This window comes from Micromonas commoda, chromosome 7, assembly GCF_000090985.2.
Source record: "Micromonas commoda chromosome 7, complete sequence".
In the NCBI taxonomy this organism is placed as follows: domain Eukaryota; kingdom Viridiplantae; phylum Chlorophyta; class Mamiellophyceae; order Mamiellales; family Mamiellaceae; genus Micromonas; species Micromonas commoda.
In genome coordinates, this window is record NC_013044.1 from 60,410 (window position 1) to 77,594 (window position 17,185).

The 17,185-nt window shown below is 63.6% G+C and overlaps 9 protein-coding genes across 9 annotated transcripts; 5 read left to right on the top strand and 4 right to left on the bottom strand.

Annotated features, from left to right (window-relative positions):
• Positions 1-177: 177 nt before the first annotated feature.
• On the top strand, positions 178-3,315 carry MICPUN_59741 (predicted protein; the record flags this gene model as incomplete). Its single annotated transcript, XM_002503384.1, has 1 exon — positions 178-3,315. One exon carries the CDS (start codon positions 178-180, stop codon positions 3,313-3,315), a length of 3,138 nt encoding a protein of 1,045 aa, XP_002503430.1.
• Positions 3,316-3,582: 267 nt separating this feature from the next.
• MICPUN_59742 (predicted protein) lies at positions 3,583-6,174 on the bottom strand (the record flags this gene model as incomplete). Its single annotated transcript, XM_002503741.1, has 1 exon — positions 3,583-6,174. The coding sequence occupies one exon, from the start codon at positions 6,172-6,174 to the stop codon at positions 3,583-3,585; it is 2,592 nt and encodes an 863-aa protein (XP_002503787.1).
• A 270-nt stretch (positions 6,175-6,444) lies between these two features.
• Positions 6,445-7,660, top strand: MICPUN_101276 (predicted protein; the record flags this gene model as incomplete). The annotated part of the gene is made up of 2 exons (XM_002503385.1): positions 6,445-6,648; positions 6,791-7,660. The coding sequence occupies 2 exons, from the start codon at positions 6,445-6,447 to the stop codon at positions 7,658-7,660; spliced, it is 1,074 nt and encodes a 357-aa protein (XP_002503431.1).
• Positions 7,661-7,786: 126 nt separating this feature from the next.
• On the bottom strand, positions 7,787-8,233 carry MICPUN_59744 (predicted protein; the record flags this gene model as incomplete). The annotated part of the gene is made up of 1 exon (XM_002503742.1): positions 7,787-8,233. One exon carries the CDS (start codon positions 8,231-8,233, stop codon positions 7,787-7,789), a length of 447 nt encoding a protein of 148 aa, XP_002503788.1.
• Positions 8,234-8,604: 371 nt separating this feature from the next.
• Positions 8,605-11,667, top strand: MICPUN_101277 (predicted protein; the record flags this gene model as incomplete). Its single annotated transcript, XM_002503386.1, has 2 exons — positions 8,605-9,948; positions 10,108-11,667. The coding sequence occupies 2 exons, from the start codon at positions 8,605-8,607 to the stop codon at positions 11,662-11,664; spliced, it is 2,901 nt and encodes a 966-aa protein (XP_002503432.1). The 3' UTR covers positions 11,665-11,667.
• Positions 11,668-11,938: 271 nt separating this feature from the next.
• Positions 11,939-12,373, bottom strand: MICPUN_72125 (predicted protein; the record flags this gene model as incomplete). The annotated part of the gene is made up of 1 exon (XM_002503743.1): positions 11,939-12,373. A coding segment is annotated over one exon (435 nt), but the record flags the coding sequence as incomplete, so codon positions are not given.
• Positions 12,374-12,694: 321 nt separating this feature from the next.
• Positions 12,695-13,132, top strand: MICPUN_83744 (predicted protein; the record flags this gene model as incomplete). The annotated part of the gene is made up of 1 exon (XM_002503387.1): positions 12,695-13,132. One exon carries the CDS (start codon positions 12,695-12,697, stop codon positions 13,130-13,132), a length of 438 nt encoding a protein of 145 aa, XP_002503433.1.
• Positions 13,133-13,413: 281 nt separating this feature from the next.
• MICPUN_101279 (predicted protein) lies at positions 13,414-15,006 on the bottom strand (the record flags this gene model as incomplete). The annotated part of the gene is made up of 1 exon (XM_002503744.1): positions 13,414-15,006. The coding sequence occupies one exon, from the start codon at positions 15,004-15,006 to the stop codon at positions 13,414-13,416; it is 1,593 nt and encodes a 530-aa protein (XP_002503790.1).
• Positions 15,007-15,411: 405 nt separating this feature from the next.
• MICPUN_83355 (ATP-binding cassette superfamily) lies at positions 15,412-17,082 on the top strand (the record flags this gene model as incomplete). The annotated part of the gene is made up of 1 exon (XM_002503388.1): positions 15,412-17,082. One exon carries the CDS (start codon positions 15,412-15,414, stop codon positions 17,080-17,082), a length of 1,671 nt encoding a protein of 556 aa, XP_002503434.1.
• Positions 17,083-17,185: the final 103 nt, after the last annotated feature.

Consider the following 17,185-nt stretch of genomic DNA (forward strand, 5'->3'; position numbering starts at 1 on the left):
CTCCGGGCGTTGCTGGAAGTTGCCAGTTGCCTCTGACCGACCGAGATGGTGGCAATCCTGACCGACAACGACGCGCAGCGCACCCGCCGCACGCCGTAACCCGAACCACCAACCCCCACCGGCCGAGCGTATCGGCCACCTTAACGCAAGCCGCCGAGGTATCGCGCTTCCGGCGGCATGTTTCGTTACATCTCCGGCGCCAACGGCAACTCCGGCGACGACGCCCTCCTCTCCGAGGATGGCGGGATCAACGTGAGGTCGCTCCCCGAGGACGTCCAGGCCGTGTTCGCGGATATCGACGCCAACGGCGACGGAGTCCTCGACATGGAAGAGTTCAAGACCATGCTCAGCACCTACGCGGTCCTGCGCAGGTCGAACCAGGAGGGCTCCGTCTCCATCTCGACCCTCCCCGACAAGGTACAGCCCGCGCTGAAGGTGTTCGACCAGGACGGCGATGGCACCGTCGACCCCAAGGAGCTCATGCGCGCCGCGGAGATGTACCAAGCCTCCAAGAAGTCCCAGCGACGCATGCGCAAGTTCATCATCGGTCTCGTGCTCTTCGTCGTCGCGCTCATCGGCATCAACAGCGCCATGACCTTCATGATGGTCGAGATCGCCAAGGAGACCAAGGCTTCCCCCGACGGCGTGATGCGCGTCAACGCCGGCGGCGGCCACCAAGGCGCCGTCGTGAAGACCGCCGCCAACGGGGAACCGTCGCCGCTGACCTCGGGTCTACCGGACGCCGCGTTCGCGCAGCTCAAGCAGTTCCAGGTTGACTCTCCCACCGGCGCGCACGTCTCACTCGTCGTGCAGGGCTGGTACCGCGTGCCCTCCCCGATTGCCACCACCGGCAGCGTCGTCAAGATCATGACCGCCGCCGGCTTCATCATCCTCGACGGAACCGACATGACCTTCGAGGAGACGGTCGGTACCGTCTTCTCCGAAGCTGGATTCGACGTCATGGGCCGAAAGCTCCTCGGCATGTACGAGATCGTCGGCATCTTCAACTCCATTGACGACTGGACCGGCCTCGGCGAGGAGGAGAAGAAACCCGGGTTCGGCAAGCACGATTTCTACATGGAGTACAGCACCCTCAACAAGTGCGTGATGGAAGTCGGCGCGGAGAAATCATGCGTCGACATGTACAACAACACGCACGGCGCCTACGTCCAGATCGATGGCGAGCACTACATCAAGATCGACAGCACCATCCTCATGGACGTGGACACCAACATCGCCATGGAAAGCCACTATTACGCGGAGTTCCAAGCGACGATCGAGGAGATGAAGTCCCCCACGCGTCGCGTCAAAGCCCAGGCGATCGCGTACAACGTATCGCTCCCAGACGACGATGAAGAATCGGATATGTTCTACTGCAAGGAAATCCACCCTGGCGGCGACTCATCGGTGTGGAACGTCACCAGCGCCGCAAAAGTTGGCGAGACCGAAGATGCCGATGGGCGCACCATCAGAGAGTTCGTCATCACCACTCCGCTCACCTCACTGCAGCACGACTTCATCACCAATTTCGATGCCAATATTCCCTACACCGGCACAACCGAGGTCAAGTACTGGGACGACAAAGCGACTGGCTACCCCGTGAAGTTCAGCTTCGGCGGAAAGGATTTTGTCGTGACCAAGTATGTCGAGGACGAGATCGACCTACCCGAGCCCGATGAATGGGACGTCGACGAGGAATGCTTTAACATGAAGCCTGTTGATGCGCTGCACGACAAAACACTGCCAACCCCCGTGCCCGCCAACCCTTACCGCTTCGACAACCGGCGACGATTGCGCGACGAGTGCGAGGCAGTGGGTGGCTGCTACAGCTCGGAAGACATTGATTCGCAGCCATATTGCGTCAACGGCACGTGTGTCAACACCACCGAAATCGCAGATATTTACAACAGCACCGCCTACGACACCTACGACACACAGGGTTCGGGACGAAAGCTCCTGCAGACCACAGGGTTTCTCCAACACGGTGATAAGGTCCTCATATATAACCACCGTGACGGGGGTGGAGTGCTCAAGGTACAACATAATCAACTGCTATACAGCAAGATTTTCACTGGTCAACGGACTTTGGAGAATGCTGGTACATCAAACGTTCCCTGGTTAGATCATCATTGGAAGGTCAAGGACCTCGGTGGTGGAGAAGTGGCGTTCTACAATGAATATCGCAAAAAGTACTTGAGGATGCATGGGTCTGTTTGCAACGGTGGACAGCTGACCGTCGAGCCAAATAATCAACACAGCTACACCAATTTTCCAAGCAATGCGGTGGACTGGAAGTTTCGTCTCGTGCCTCTGAAATCACCGGATACACCGAGAGGCCTGTTAAAGCCGGAATACAATTACTTTGGGATATACAACGATAACTGTGGATCATTCCTGCGAATAGACCACACGGGTCGTGTTCGCGGTCATATGTGGGACATGGAAAAATTGCAAGACAACGATATGCCTTCCAGATTTGCCTTCAAGGTACTGACTCGAGACGGGCCTACACCCAGATCAGGTAACTGCAATAAACCCGAAACCTGCCGCAAGGATTGCAGTGGAGGATCGTGTCCGGGTGCTGGCAAGACCCACTCGATCTCATTTCCCCCCGAAGCTTTGAAGCCCCGGGTTCAGTTCGGCATCGAATTCTGGCACAGAGGATGTGGTGTCAAAGGCATGTCCCTGTCTGGGAGCTGCGGCACGGCTACTTGCGAGGTTGGCGGCACCTTCGATGGCCCCGACGTGTGTTGCAGCAATAATAAATTCTGCGGTCCAGGCGGAAGCGTCTACGGCATTATCAGCCAGGACCTCCTCGAGCTCATCAAAGGAAATGCAAGAGCTGATGACATAAGGAAAAAACTCGAAGAGATGAACGTTTCTGGATCCCTCTCAATGATCTTGTCCTACTACAAACCCGCAGGCAGAAGCGGAGCAATCACGCTGGCAATTGTCGGTGAGGTCGAAGCTTCTTTCCGCCGCCGGCAACTTCTTTCCATCGATTCCGCTGACGAAGGTGACGAGGGCCAGGTTGCCCTGACAACATCGTACGGCAATCACGGCAGAAAGGTCGTGTGGTTCAAAAAGACGCTCAAGAAGGCCAAAAAGTTTGCCAAAAAGGTAACTAAGGCTGTAAAAAGCGCCGCCGAGGCGTTTGTCGAACAGTTTGGATTCACAAACGGTGTTTTCCTGACCATCTCTGGCTACGCTGAGTACGATTTCGACTCCGAAAACCTGGGCGTCGGCGCCACAATTGAAGGCCAGGCGTGTCTACTCAACATATGCGGCGACTTTGCCGTGGAAGTTGCCTCGTGAGCTGATTGCACAGCTTCGTCATGCTTCGCTGCGTCTTTCGCAAAGGACTCAAGAATGGTCCTGAGCGTCTTCATCCGAGAGACCAAGGCGTTTGTATGATACAACCTCGCTCATTCCGATGAGCCACCGATGAGCCACCGCTTTGAAAACGCGCGCAAAGTCTGCTCCGATAGGCTACTACAATGAGCCCAGACGACGATGCGACGCCGCGAACGACGCGCCTTGCGCTCACGTTAGAATCGGATTTAGCGTGATTGATGAATCGCCTCAGAACTTGGAGGTCGGGGACACCCCCGCGAGCGGCGTTCGCGTGACCAGGCCGCCTAGTCTCACCGTGACATCCGCCCCGTCAATCTCCACAACCTCCGCCTCGGCACCTCCCAGCTGCCTGACCACGACCGTCTCGCCAACCGTCGGCGTCCACCGCCTTCGAGATCGCAACCGACCGGGTCCTCCATCCGGGTCATCCTCCGTCCCTTCGCCCTCATCAGCCGGGACGGCGTCGCCTCGTTCGTCCAGGGTCCAACCCGGGGGCATCAAGCCGCGCACGACCTCGTCGAGCTCCTCCCTCTCGTCCACGAGGTTGATGAGCTCGAGCGCTTCCTCCATGCCCTCCTTCGCGCGCGTCTCTGCCGCCTCCATCGCGAGCCGGGTCCTGAGGTCGAGCAGCCTGGCGCCCCGCTCCACAACCTCGGCGTGGAGGTCCTCCGCCCTGTCGAGCGCCAAACTCGCCTCCCCGGCCCGGCGCTCTTGCGTCTCCCTCTCGCGCTCGAGCGCATCCGCGAGCTCCTGAATGTCGTCCGCGTCGTCGAAGGACGTGTCGCCGGTAGCCGCGGCGGCGGCTCTTTGCGCCCGGCGCCATCTCTTCTCAGCCGCCTCGACGAGCTCCGGCGCCAGACCCAGTCCCGCGGCGATTGATATGGCGTTCGACTGACCAAACTCACCCCACAGGAGCCTGTACGTCGGTCGCAACGTCTCCGCGTCGAACTCCACCGCCGCGTTCGCCGCCCCCGGGCACGAACCCGACTCCGCCAGAGCCTTCACCTCCTCGTAGTGCGACGTGGCCACCGTGAGGAGCGATCGCGTTTGGGCGGCTCGGAGCACAGCCGCCGCGAGCGCCGCGCCCTCCGCGGGGTCCGTGCCGCCCCCGGGCTCGTCCAAGAGCACCACGACGCTGCGGGTACCGTCGCACGTCTCGTCCTCGCAGGCTCGCAGGATGCGTCGCAGTCTGACGAGGTGCGCGCTGAACGTTGACAACCCGCCGTCGAGGTCGAGGGACTGCGCGTCGCCGAGGTCGGCGAGGACCCGCCTGGTCCAGGGCACCCGCGACGGTTCGCCGTCGCCGCCCGCGGGGATGTGGAGACCCGCCCTGGCCATGAGTAGCGCCAGACCCAGGGCTTTGAGGCTCGCCGTCTTACCTCCGGTGTTGGGACCGGTTATGGCGACCAAGGAGGTGGACGGCGGGACCACGAAATCCACCGGAACCACCGCCTCCCTGGCATCCGCCCTCGACTGGAACCTCGCGCCCTCCTCCTCCTCCTCCTCCTCCTCCTCCCCGTCCTCCTCCCTCTCGTCGAAACCCCGCACGGTCTCCTCCTCGCCAACCTTACCCCCTCGCGGCAGCTTGGGCAGGTGACGCTCCAGCAGCAGCGGGTGCTGCATCCCCGGCAGGCGAACCGCCGACTCCAAACAAACTCCCGACTCGGAACTCACGACGACGAGCTCGGCGGGCCGCGCGCCCAACCACATCGCGTGCGACGCCCTGGCCGACGCGAGGTCGAGCGCCGCCATCGCCTCCGTCGCGTTCAGGATGGAAGCGCCCCCGTCGTCCCCCACGACCATCGCGGTCAGCGCGGAGAGCACCCTCTCCACCTCGGCGTCCTCCTCGGTGGCGAGCTCCAGGATGCGGTTGTTCAGCGGCACAGCCTCCGCCGGCTCCTTGAACACCGTCTGGCCCGTCGACGACGAGTCCAGAACGACTCCGTCCATCTCGGACTGGGCACCCGCCTTGATGGGTATGCACTCGCGTCCGAGCCTGATGACGATCTGCGCGCGCTCGGCGAAGTTCTTCTTCTGCATGTGCTGCGCCTTCTGCTGCAAAAGCGCCCTCAGCTCTCGCTCCGTCTCCCTGCGCTCCGCGCGTATCGCGGCGAGCGTATCGGAGGCGTCGTCGAGGACGTTGCCGCCGGGAATCATCACGCATCTTCGGATCTCTCGCTCCAGTGTCTCCGGGACGCCCACGAGCGGCGCCGCGAGTCGTCGCAGGGGCTCGAGCGCTTCGTCGTTCGGGGCGTGGATGAGGGCGTGGACCTTGGCGCACGCGGCGGCGGTGGTGGCGACGTCCGCGAGAGAAGAGCCGCTCAGCACCCTCCCCCTCGCCGCTCCCGCGATCCACGGCCTCACATCCTTCGTTCCCTCGAAGACGTCCCTGGGGAAGCCCCCGTGCACGTCGCGGAGCGTCGCGGCGGCGGTCGTCTCCGCGAGCAACGTGGCGCTCTCCTCGGGGGTGGCGCCGAGAGGTAAGGTCGGGGTGCACGCGCGCACGCCGAGGGTGGTGGCGGTGAACGCGCGAACCTGCGCGCTCAGCTCGGGCCACTGCAGCAGATCCCTGGCCTCGGCGTCTAGATCCTCCGCGGTCGGCTCGCCTTCCTCCTCCCGCGTCTCGTCATCCTCTGCCTCGAGCTGCTCCCTTCGGCTCACGTCATCGGTCAAGGTTGCGCCGAGGCTCCGATTTCTCCCACCCGTGCCCCGACGGAACGAGGTCGCCGGACGCGAGACACGGCGCCCGGATGCCGCGTTCGACGAAATCCGCAGCATCCACGACACATGCGCCGCCCCCGTGACGGCGAACGCCGTCATCTTCGTCCGTCTCCCGGCGCCGCGTGCCCCGTGATGGCTTCGAGCCTTTCAAGGAGCGAGTCTTTTCGGGACGGGACGAGCGCCAGTCTCGCGATGATCCGGCTTCCCGCCAAGTCGACCAGACAGCTGGGCAACCGCCCGTCGGCAACCTCGCTCACACAGGACCCGCGCGGACGCGTCGACGCGGGGATGGGCGGGTACAAAGGCAAGGCGAAGACGAAGAAAGGGGGCGGCGGGGGCGGCAGGAGGGGCGGACCCGACCCGGGATCGATGAGGAGCGCCGAGCCGCACAACTTCGTCGCCGAAGCGGGCCCGGGTTGCATCATCGCTCACGTCGCGGACCCGCCGTGGGCGCTCGGAAGCGAGCGCATAGACATTCGGGACTACCCTAAGGGGACGCAATTTCCGGACCTCGCCGTCGATCCCGGCAGTGGGACGTTGTCGGTGGTGAACGCCCAGACGGAACATCGCGTGGTGAGCCCCCGCGCCCTCGTCCTATCCCGTCGCCTCGTTGTCACGGCCGAGGCGTCGAGTCGCGCCTTTTAACAATTTGCCAGCTGGCACCCCTCCCCTCCCTCCTCTGACGTATCGTGCCCCGTCCCCCTTCGACGCGCAGTGCTACGTGACCGTGTACGATAACGCGGTGTTGGATCGTGACGGGACCCCGTTCCCCGCGGGTCGCACGACGGACAACGACGGCGAGACGCGGGAGTGCGTCACGTTCATCCTCCTGGTTCCGCCAATGACGATTGTGCACGCGGCGACGCTGACGGACGCCTCGTCGGAGATTGACAGCGACGTGCAGGACTGGTGCAGGCACCCGGCGCCCGACGACGAGCACCCCTTGGTGATTGGGTTTCCCCTGGGCGTGAGCGAGGGTAAGCCCGGTCCGTGGCTGTGCACGCAGGGCGAGGGCGGGAGCTTGACGCACTTCTTCAGCGGCAACCTCCACGCGGTTGATTTTCGGTGCGACGAGGGCACCGAGCTGTTGGCGGTGGGCGCCGGGACGGTGGTGGAGGTGAGCCAGGATAATACCCTCACCGGCGTGGCGGTCAGTAACCTGTTCAAGTGGAACAGCGTCATGATCCAGCTCGACACGGAGGGCGACGGCGCGGGGCCGGCGGGGGGACCGGCGGATGCCGGCGACTTGGAGGCTGGATCACGAGGGTCCGAGGACGCGAGGGGCGGCGACCTGTTCGTGGAGTACGTGCACATCAAGGCTGGAAGCGTGAGGGTGAAGGTCGGGGACAGGGTGGCGCTCGGCGACGTCGTGTGCGAGAGCGGCGGGGTCGGGTTCTCGCCCGAGCCGCACCTGCACTTCTGCGCGTTCAGGTCCAAGGAGCCCACGGCGCCGACCACCCGAGTCAGGTTTCGCGCGGCGAGCGGGGGCGAGCCGTACGTGCCCATCGCCGGAAACTACTACGACGAGAGCGGGGCGGTCCCCGCGCCTCCGTCGGCGATCGGGGGGACGGGCGGCCAGGGATAGTCCGTCCGCGGCGAGACTGCCGAAGAATGTACTCGCGATGTTCGTTGTTGATGTCGAATTGCTGCATTGCTTGCTAATGTTAAGTGACTACGCGCGCGCTCTCCTGCTCCTCTCCGGCGGTTCCGTTCAGTTCTGGAGCTTGCGGAGCAGGGAGCTCGCGGTGAGGGAGACGCCGAACCCGACGGCGCACGCGGACGCGAGCACCGCCTGAAGGACCACCTCTGTGGTCGTCTCGTCGGGGATGGCGTACACCGCGCCCGCGCCAGCGACGGCGAGGAGGAAGCCGAGGGTGGAGATGGTGCCGGGGGAGCCGCGATCGTAGATGACCTTCTCGGCGGTGGAGAGGAGACCCGCCTTCTCGATGGACGCGAGGGAGATGCCGTCGGCGATGCCGAGAAGGCCGAGCTCCTCGGCCGCGGTCACCGCCTTGCCGATGAGTCTCAAATCGGCCGCCTTGGTGATCACCTTAGGCTTGGACGCCATGGCCTTGACCTGGACGTTGCGGGCCCTGACGGCCTTGTTGGCCTTGACCACAAGGCGCTGGCCGACGAGGGAGGAGGTCATGGAAGCCATTTTCGGTTTCGTGCGGTGCCGACGGTGTGTCGCGGAAGTGCGCGAGGACGTCTCGGAAATTGATGTGGACGACGAGCGGCCCGCAAGATTACGTGTCGAGGCCTCGAGCTCCTATTGGCTCACACCATATCCGGTATGAGGGTCAGTATAATGGCATTTATTTAAACGTGAAATGTGAATATATCGTTGAAAAAGCACTGTCATACAGTCAAGTCACGCGTGATGGATCGAAATTCGTACTATTTGCATGTGCGAACGTTTGGTTGTTGGCGGCTCTAACAAACTTTTTGATGCAGAGCCATCGAGCAGAGCGCCTGCGCACGCTCCCGAACCGAGAGAGAGAGGCGCGGCACACACTCGGACCGTTCACGATGGGCGGAGGAAACACCGTGGTCTTCGTGAGGAACCTCCCCTACTCCACCACCGACGCGTCGCTGACGGAGGCGTTCAGCAACGAGTTCGGTCCCGTGAAGGAGGCCTTCATCGTGGCGGAGAAGGGCCCCGGGGGCAAGTCCAAGGGGTACGGCTTCGTGTACTTCGCGCTCGCGGAGGATGCGGCGTCGGCGGTGGCCAAGAGCAAGTCGTTCAAGGTGGACGGCCGCGCGGTGACCATTGACACCGCCAACAGGAAGGCCCCGGTCATCAAGGGGTTCACCGGCAAATCTCGCCTGAGCGGCGGCGGCGGCGACGGCGAGACCGCGGACGAGAAGGCGTCGCGCGCGGCGCTCGCCGTCCTCCGGGGCGAGGCCCCTCCCCCCGGCGACAGCGACAGCGACGCGCCCAAGGAGGAGTTCAAGCTCACCGGACCGGTGCACGGCGACTTCCTCGCCAAGCCCAAGCAGCCCAGGCCCGCGCGCAGGTCCGCGCCCGCGTCGCATCCCGCGCTCGCCGCCGACAGGGCGCCCCGGACCGTCGCGCTCGCGGGCCTGAGGCTGGCGGGCGAGCCCGAGGGTATCGACCCGGACGCCGCCCTGGACGCCGCGCGCGCGTGCGGCGACGTCGAGGAGGTCACCTCCCCGGCGCCCAAGGATGTAGTCGACGCCGCGCACCTACGCCACGACGGCGCGACGAGGGGAGTGCTGTTAATAACGTACGCCTCCGAGGATGTCGCGCGAACGGCGGTGACGAGGCTGCACAACACGATGCCCGGCGTGGGCAAGCGCAAGGCGCAGAGGGTCAAGGCGCAGCTTAAAGAGGGGGGCGTGGCGGCCGCCAACGCCGCCAACCGCGGCAGGGCCGGCGCGGGTCCCGACGCGGGGGACACACGCGCGGTTGAGCTCCTGTGGGCGCGTCAGCTCGGTCACTGCGAGGGCGCCAGGCCCAAGAGCTGGCGCGTCATCATCCGCAACCTCGCGTTCAAGGCGACGGAGGAGGATATACGGACCGCGATGTCTAAAGCCGGGTTCGTGTGGGACCTCACCGTGCCGAGGGACTTCCACAACAAGCCCAAGGGTTTCGCGTTTGCCGCGTTTACCGCCAAGTCCGACGCGGAGCGCGCGGTGAAGGAGGTCAACATGACCAACATCGCGGGCAGGCCCGTGGCGGTGGACTGGGCGCTGTCCAAGACCAAGTACGCGGAGGCGCAGCAGAAGGCTGAGGAGGGGGCGGCGACTGGGACCGGCACGGGGTCCGAGGATGACGACGACGACTCCGACGATGAAGACGAGGAAATGGACGTCGACTCTGAGGACGGCTCAGACGTCGACTCCGACGATGTGGACGAGGAAATGGACGACGACGAGGACGACGACGAGGAAACGGACGACGACGACGATGATGACGATGATGACGATGATGACCAAGATGAGGAGGAGGATGCGGATGACATGATGCGGCGCGTCATGAACCGCGTCATGGACAACCCGGACGCAGAGGAGAACCCGGCGGAGGCGACCGGAACAAAAGTGAAACACGCCAACAGGAGGGAAGCCAGGGAGGCGGCCAGGGCTGAGAGGATCGCCAAGGCCAAGGAGGCCGCCGGGAAGCGCGACGCGAAGAAGGGCCGCGCCCGCGCGGAACATTCCGACTCGGGCTCCGACTCGGGCTCCGACGGGGACGAGGACGACGACGACGACGAGCCGCCGCCGCCGAGGTTTGCAAAAAAAACGGACGCCGCCGCCGAGGGATGCAGCGTCTTCATACGCGACGTACCCACCGAGTGCAACAAACAGATGTTGTTCGAGCGCATGAGCAAGTTCGGTAAGGTTCGGTCCTGCCGCATGGTCATGGACAAGGCTTCGGGACGGCCGAAGGGAACCGCGTTTGTGGACTTTGTCAAACCGGACGCGGCAAAGACGGCGGTGGAAGCCGCCGGGAAGGTTGAGGGCGGCGGGGTGAAGGTGGCCGGACGAAGGGTGACCTTGGCGCTCGCCGTGAGCGCCTCCGAGGCTGCGTCACTCGCGACGCAGCGGACTAAGGATGCGGCACCCGGCAAGGGTAAGCGCGACGGCCCGAGGGACAATCGCAACCTCTACCTCGCGTCGGAGGGTCAAATCCACGAGGAGGGACCCGCGGCGCAGGGCGTGTCCCAGGCGGACATCATGAAACGCCGTCGCGCCAAGGAGGAACAGGCGCTCAAGCTCAAGAACCCCAACTTCTTCATCTCCAGGACGCGCCTGCAGGTGCGAAACGTCCCTCCCGAGGTTGACCAGAAGGAGCTCAAGAAGATCTTCCTCGAGGCGGTCAAGAAGCGGGCCACGCAGGCCAACCCGAGGGTCATGCACGCCAAACTCCTGTACGATCCCACCAGGCCGGATGCCGAGGGTAAACCCAGGTCGAGGGGCATCGGTTTTGTCGAGTTCGCCGAGCACGAACACGCCCTCGCTGCGCTTCGCGCCCTGAACAACAACCCGGAGGTTTTTAACAAGGCTAGGCGGCCGATCATCGAGTTTGCCGTCGAGGACGCGCGCGCGGTGAAGAAGCTCGAGCGACGCAGGGACGGTCTGAAGCAGAAACAGAACCAGTACGACGCGGACAGGAAGGCCAAGGCCAACGCCGAGGCTGCGGCGACTGCCGCGAAGGGTGCGCAGAAGCCCCTCGCCAAAAAGAATGGCAAGGGCGCCAACGGTAAGACCGCGGACGGCAAGGACGGGGACGCGAACGGCGCCGCGGGCGAGGCCAAGCCCAAGCCCAAGAACCCGAACAAGAAGCCCAAGGTTGGCAGCAAGAAGCGCAGGGCCGAGCGCGAGGCTAAGCTCGCGGCGCTGGGGTCTGGTCCGGGTGCAGGGTCGGGCGCAAAGTTGGAAAAATCGGAGGGCGGAAAGTCGGGAGAATCGGAGGCTCGAGCGGCTAAGCGGCCGAAGGTGGCGGCGGCGGCCCCGCAGGCCGACACGGGACTGAGCAGGAGGGGGAATAAGAAGGGCGAGAGCCGCGGGAACGACAAGCGCGATCGTTTCGACGAGCTGGCGGACCGCTACATGAGCAATCGGTGATGAAATGATATTCGTCAACAGAGCAACCTACTCCTACAGTACAACCAACACGTCGGCGTCAGCGCTCGCCGATTCCGTTTCGCCGCACGGCCGACCTTTCCTGCGACATACTCTGCAACAGCGGAGCGTCGTCGTCCTCGTTCTCCGCGTCGGGAAGTCGGTCGAACCCCCCGCCCCCGCTGCCGCCCCCCCGGCTCCCACCAAAGATACCCCCACCCCCAGTCTTCATCGTGTACTGCGCCGCGCTGGGAGGCGGGGGCACCGACGGGGTATCCGCGACGGCCCGTATGCTCACGGGTAGTATGCACGGCGCGCACGAGTTGGCGACGACCGCCGTCCTCGCCAGCCTGTTGATCCAGCCCGGCGGCATCTTCCCCGTGAGCTCGAAGCACAGCGCCTCCACGAAGTGGTTGCAGTTGCGCTCGAGCAGGTGGTACGTGTTGCCGTGAAAGTCGTCGTCCATATCTCCCACCAAATTTGAAACCTCCCCCGGATTCATCTCCGTGGTCCCGACATACACCATCTCCCTGAAGATCGCCGGAGCGGGCGCAGCCTTCGGGGCCGTCTCGAAGATGCCGCTCGAGGCGTAGTCATGCCCACCGAACGAGAACTCTCGCCCGTGCACCACCAGGCCGCTGTGAAATATGCCGAACCCCAGCGGGCGCGTGTACTCGTTCACCTCGCTCAGGTCGTACACGTTGACGCACACGACGACCTGGGGCATGGCGTCTTTATCTCAACGCATCCACCCCGCCCGATCTACTCTGCCAGCCTGTCGATCGAGTTTTGGCCTTCTCGTGCCGTCCGCAAAAAACTCCTCGCTTGAAATTATTCAAGTGGGAGGTCAGAAAGGCAGGAGCCGCGCACAGCGGTCAGACGCCGGCGAACTTTGCGGCCGGGTTCGAAGGCGTTCGAGGGCGCCAAGGGTATACGCGACTCTCGAGGCCGAGCGTCGGGGTTCAGCGCTTTGGATTTGGGGCGGACCGGTCGGGGATCTGGGCGCGTCGTTGTTGAGCGAATTTTAGGGGAGATGACCGTGCGGTTCGTGCTGCTGGTCAACAAGCAGGGCCAGACCAGGCTCGCGCACTACAATGAGATCGTGCCAAAAGCCGAGCGGAGGCAGATCGAGGGGGAGATGGTGCGCAAGTGCCTGACGAGGAGCGATAAGCAGTGCTCTATCGTCGAGCATCGGGGGATGAAGGTCATATACCGGAGGTACGCCTCCTTGTTCTTCATCGTCGGGGTGGACGAGCACGAGAACGAGCTCGCGGTACACGAGTTCATACACTGCGTCGTGGAGACGCTCGATAGACACTTCGGGAACGTGTGCGAGCTGGACATCATGTTCCACCTGGAGAAGGCCCACTACATCCTGGAGGAGATGGTGACGAATGGACAAATCGTGGAGACCAACAAGTCCATCGTCCTCGGGCAGACGGTGATGTACGACCCGCCGCCGGAGAAGTAGGCACCCCCTAGCTAGGGGAGACGGCGCGAACATTTCTCATACGATAGCTGTAGTACGACGTGCCATAAAAAAGAGATCCTCCTCGTTCGTCGCCTCGCGTTCGCCCCTCTCTCGAGCCGCGGCGACGCCGGATACCTTAGCGCTCTGTCATCGTCAGAGCACCTTATTATGCTCTGTCATCGTCAGAGCACCTTATCCAGCGCCATCACCTGCTCGGAGGCGCGGTACGGCCCGTCGGTTCCCTTCCTCTCAGCAGCGAGGAAACCGACGAGCCTCCACCGTCATATCACGCGCAGGTGCCGAGCCAGCTGCCGACGAAGCCTGAACCCCGCGCTGCCCGGAACGGCGGTGGCGCGGTACCCAAATAAACCGACACCACCGAAGAGCGCAAACGCGACCACCGTCTCGACCGCGGACCCGGGCTGGCCTGACGCCTCGTCGCCCCTCTTGCCCGCGCCCACGCGAGGCGTGCCGTACCCTTTCCCGCCCTTCCTACCGTCGGACCCGCGCCTCGGCCGCGGCGCGCCCAAGCCGTGAAAGTAGGTCACCAGAAACTTCGCCGTGGCGTCCTCGTCCCATTCGCCGTCCTCCTTACGACAGCCCGGGCACAGCGCGGGGGTGGGCCACTGGGTCTTGGGAAACTTCGGATCGCCCGACCCAACCGCCTCGCCGCGTCTCTCCTGCTCCGCGAGCCGTTTATTCACCTCGTTGTGCGCTCGCCACGACCAGAGCACCCCGTCGGTTTTGGTCGCCACAGTCCCGACGCCGTCCTTCGCGTTGACCATTGTAATGAAGTGAACCCGACAGTCCTCGCAGGGGAAGAAGTGCTCGACCCATCGCGAGACGGTCGCGAGCCACGTGGCACCGGCGTAGTCGTTCTTTTGCGAGGAAGGTACCACCGACCTCGCGGCGAGCGAGTGAAAGAGGAGCCAGAGGCCGCACGTGTACCCACGCTTCCCCTCGACGCTCCCCTCGCACTGCCGCCACACGAGAGGACCGACGTGGCCGTCACCGCACACCTTGTGTACTGAGAGTCGCGTTCGGATCTTGTCGAACGCGTCCTTGTCCGGTTTAGAGCGCTCCGGCCAGGTCTTGTCGATCTTGTCCATGAGCGCCTTGGCTCCATCCTTGCACACAGCCACCGGGTGCGCATCCGCCATGAGCCTCACGAACGACACGAACGGGTCCCTGTTCGTGGGTCGAAGCAAGGCGGCGCTGGTCATCTGCTCGTAGGCGAGGACGGTGGCGTGCTCGATGTCCTCGAGGTCGGCGTGGGGAGCCTCATCCTCCACCTTGACGTCCTTCTTCTCCCCTTCGTTGTCTTCGATGGGAGGCTTCTGATCGTCCGCCTGGGGCAGCAGCTCGTGCTCCGCGTTCAGCGCGTCGTTCACCCGCTTCACCATCTCCTCCGCGTCCCTGTTCGCGGCGATCTTCTCGATCTTCTCGCTGTGCCTCGACTTGTGCTCCCTGGCGAACTGTCCGCACCGTCCGAAGAGCACGGTGGGGTAGCCGCGGACGTCGAAGTGTTCGCACAGGTGCCCGTTCGCGACGCAGTCCACGGACATGGCGGTGACGTGCGGCTGGGGACGCTCGTGCCCTTCCGTGGGGTTGGCCCAGTTCTCGCCCTTGTTGTAGAACGCCGCGATTCGCTCGTACGTGGGGCCGAAGTTCTGGCAGTGCGGGCACCACGGCGCGAAGAACTCCAAGAGGCAGTGCTCATCCGCCCGCGTCATTGCGATGCGATCGTCGAAGTCGGACTCGGACAGGTGGATGGCCGACGGCGCGATCGCCGATGCTGCGGCGCATTCCGGCGCGAGACTCGCGACGAGAACCGCCACGAGCGCGGCCACGAGCGCGATCCGCCGCCGCATCATCCTCGTGGCGCCCCAGAGTATCAGTGACGGGACAGACGAAAGATGCGCGGCCTTTCGACGCCACAGCACCCTGTTTTCTCGGCTTGTCCACAAAGTAGGCACATCGCGGACGACGTGAACGCTTTCACGATGCCCGGCGAGATCGACCTCGTGACGGGGAAGCCCGTAAAGAACAAGGAGCGCGAGCTTCTGAGTGCGCTAACTCCGGAGGAGAAGGCCGCGCAGAAAGCCGCGAGGGCGGCGGAGAAGGAGGCGAAGCGCGCGGCGAAGAAGTCCGGCAAGGCAAAAGGCGCCGCCGCCGACGGCGACGATGGCAAAGCCGATGCGGTGGAGGACGTGAGCGACGCGATCGCGAAGCTCACCGCGGGGGGTGCGAGTGAGCCCGAGTTGCTCTCGGGGCAGCAGATGCTCGCGAAGCAGAGGGCGGTGACGGGCGTGCTCGCCTCCAACCCCGCATCGACCGACGTCAAGATCGAAAAGTTTTCCGTCACCGTCGCCGGCCAGCCGCTCTTGGACGACGCCACGCTGGAGCTCAACGTCGGCACGCGGTACGGGTTCATCGGCCAGAACGGCAGCGGCAAGACCAACGTCCTGAACGCCATCGCGCTGCGCGAGATCCCCGTTCCCGACCACATCGACATGTACCACCTCCACGCCGAGGCGGAGCCCACCGAGCGCACCGCCGTGGAGGCTGTAGTGGATCACGTCACCGAGGAGATCGCGAGACTGGAAGCGGCGCAGGACCTGATCATCGAGACGAGCGGCGTGGAGGACGAGCGTCTGGAGGCGATCAGCGACAGGCTTGCGGAGCTCGACCCGGACACGTTCGAGTTTGAGGCGAGGAAGATCCTCGCCGGCCTCGGGTTCTCCAACAAAACGGTGCCGATGGAACGGGCGACAAAGGACATGTCCGGAGGGTGGCGCATGCGCGTCTCGCTCGCCAAGGCGCTGTTCGCGGCTCCGACGCTGTTGCTGCTGGACGAACCCACGAACCACCTGGACCTGGAGTCGTGCGTGTGGCTCGAGGAGCACCTGAGCCACTACAAGAAGTGCCTGTTGGTGGTGAGCCACTCGCAGGATTTCCTGAACACGGTGTGCAACAAGATCGTGTGGCTGCACGACCGGGATTTGAAGTACTACGGCGGGAACTACGCGACGTTCTGCACGCAGGTGGAGGCGGAGGAGAAGATCCAGCTCAAGCTGTACGAGAAACAGCAGGCGGACATGGCCAAGCTGGCGGATTACGTCGAGGCTAACCACGCCAACGGTAAAGCCAAGAGCGCGGCGTCCAAGGACAAGGTGCTCACCAAGATCAAATCCGAAGCCGTCGCCAAGCCGAAGCTACGGGAGAACACGTTCACCTTTGAGTTTCCCGACTGCGACAAGCTACCGTCGCCGGTGTTGCCATTCGACGGAGTGTGCTTCGCGTACAGCGGAGAGCGGGCTGACTACCTATACGAAGACCTCGACATCGGCGTCGACTGCGACTCCCGCATCGCGCTCGTCGGTCCCAACGGGTGCGGCAAGTCCACGCTGCTCAAGCTCATGGCGGGCGAGCTGCGGCCCACGAAGGGTGACGTGAAGCCGCACCCGTCCCTCCTCATCGGGCGTTACAACCAGCACAGCGCGGAACAGCTGGACCCGGAGAAGACGGTTTTCGGTTTCTTCAAGTCGGCGTACCCAAACTCGCCCACGTTTAAGCGCACGGATGAGTTCTGGCGCGCGTGGCTGGACCGCTTCGGGCTGACCACGAAGATGCAGAACACGAAGATCGGGTGTTTGTCCGACGGCCAGAAGAGCCGCATCGTGTTCGCGATGATCAACATGCGGAACCCCAACCTGCTATTATTGGACGAGCCCACCAACCACCTGGACGTCGAAGCCATCGACGGGTTGGCAAACGCCATCAAGAAGTTCAACGGGGGCGTGGTTCTGGTGTCGCACGATTTCAGGCTCATCGACCAGGTGGCGGACCAGATCTGGGTGTGCGAAAACAAAAAGGTCACCGTGTGGAAGGGCACCATTCGCGAGTACAAAACCAAGCTCGCCAAGGCGATGGGGTACTCTCACATTTAGGATCTCAATAGGATTTTAGAGCTGCGAAAACTGGTTCGTATTATACCACCTTACTCCGCATTTCGGATGAATGAATCGAAAACAGCTATCCCAGCTAGCTCTA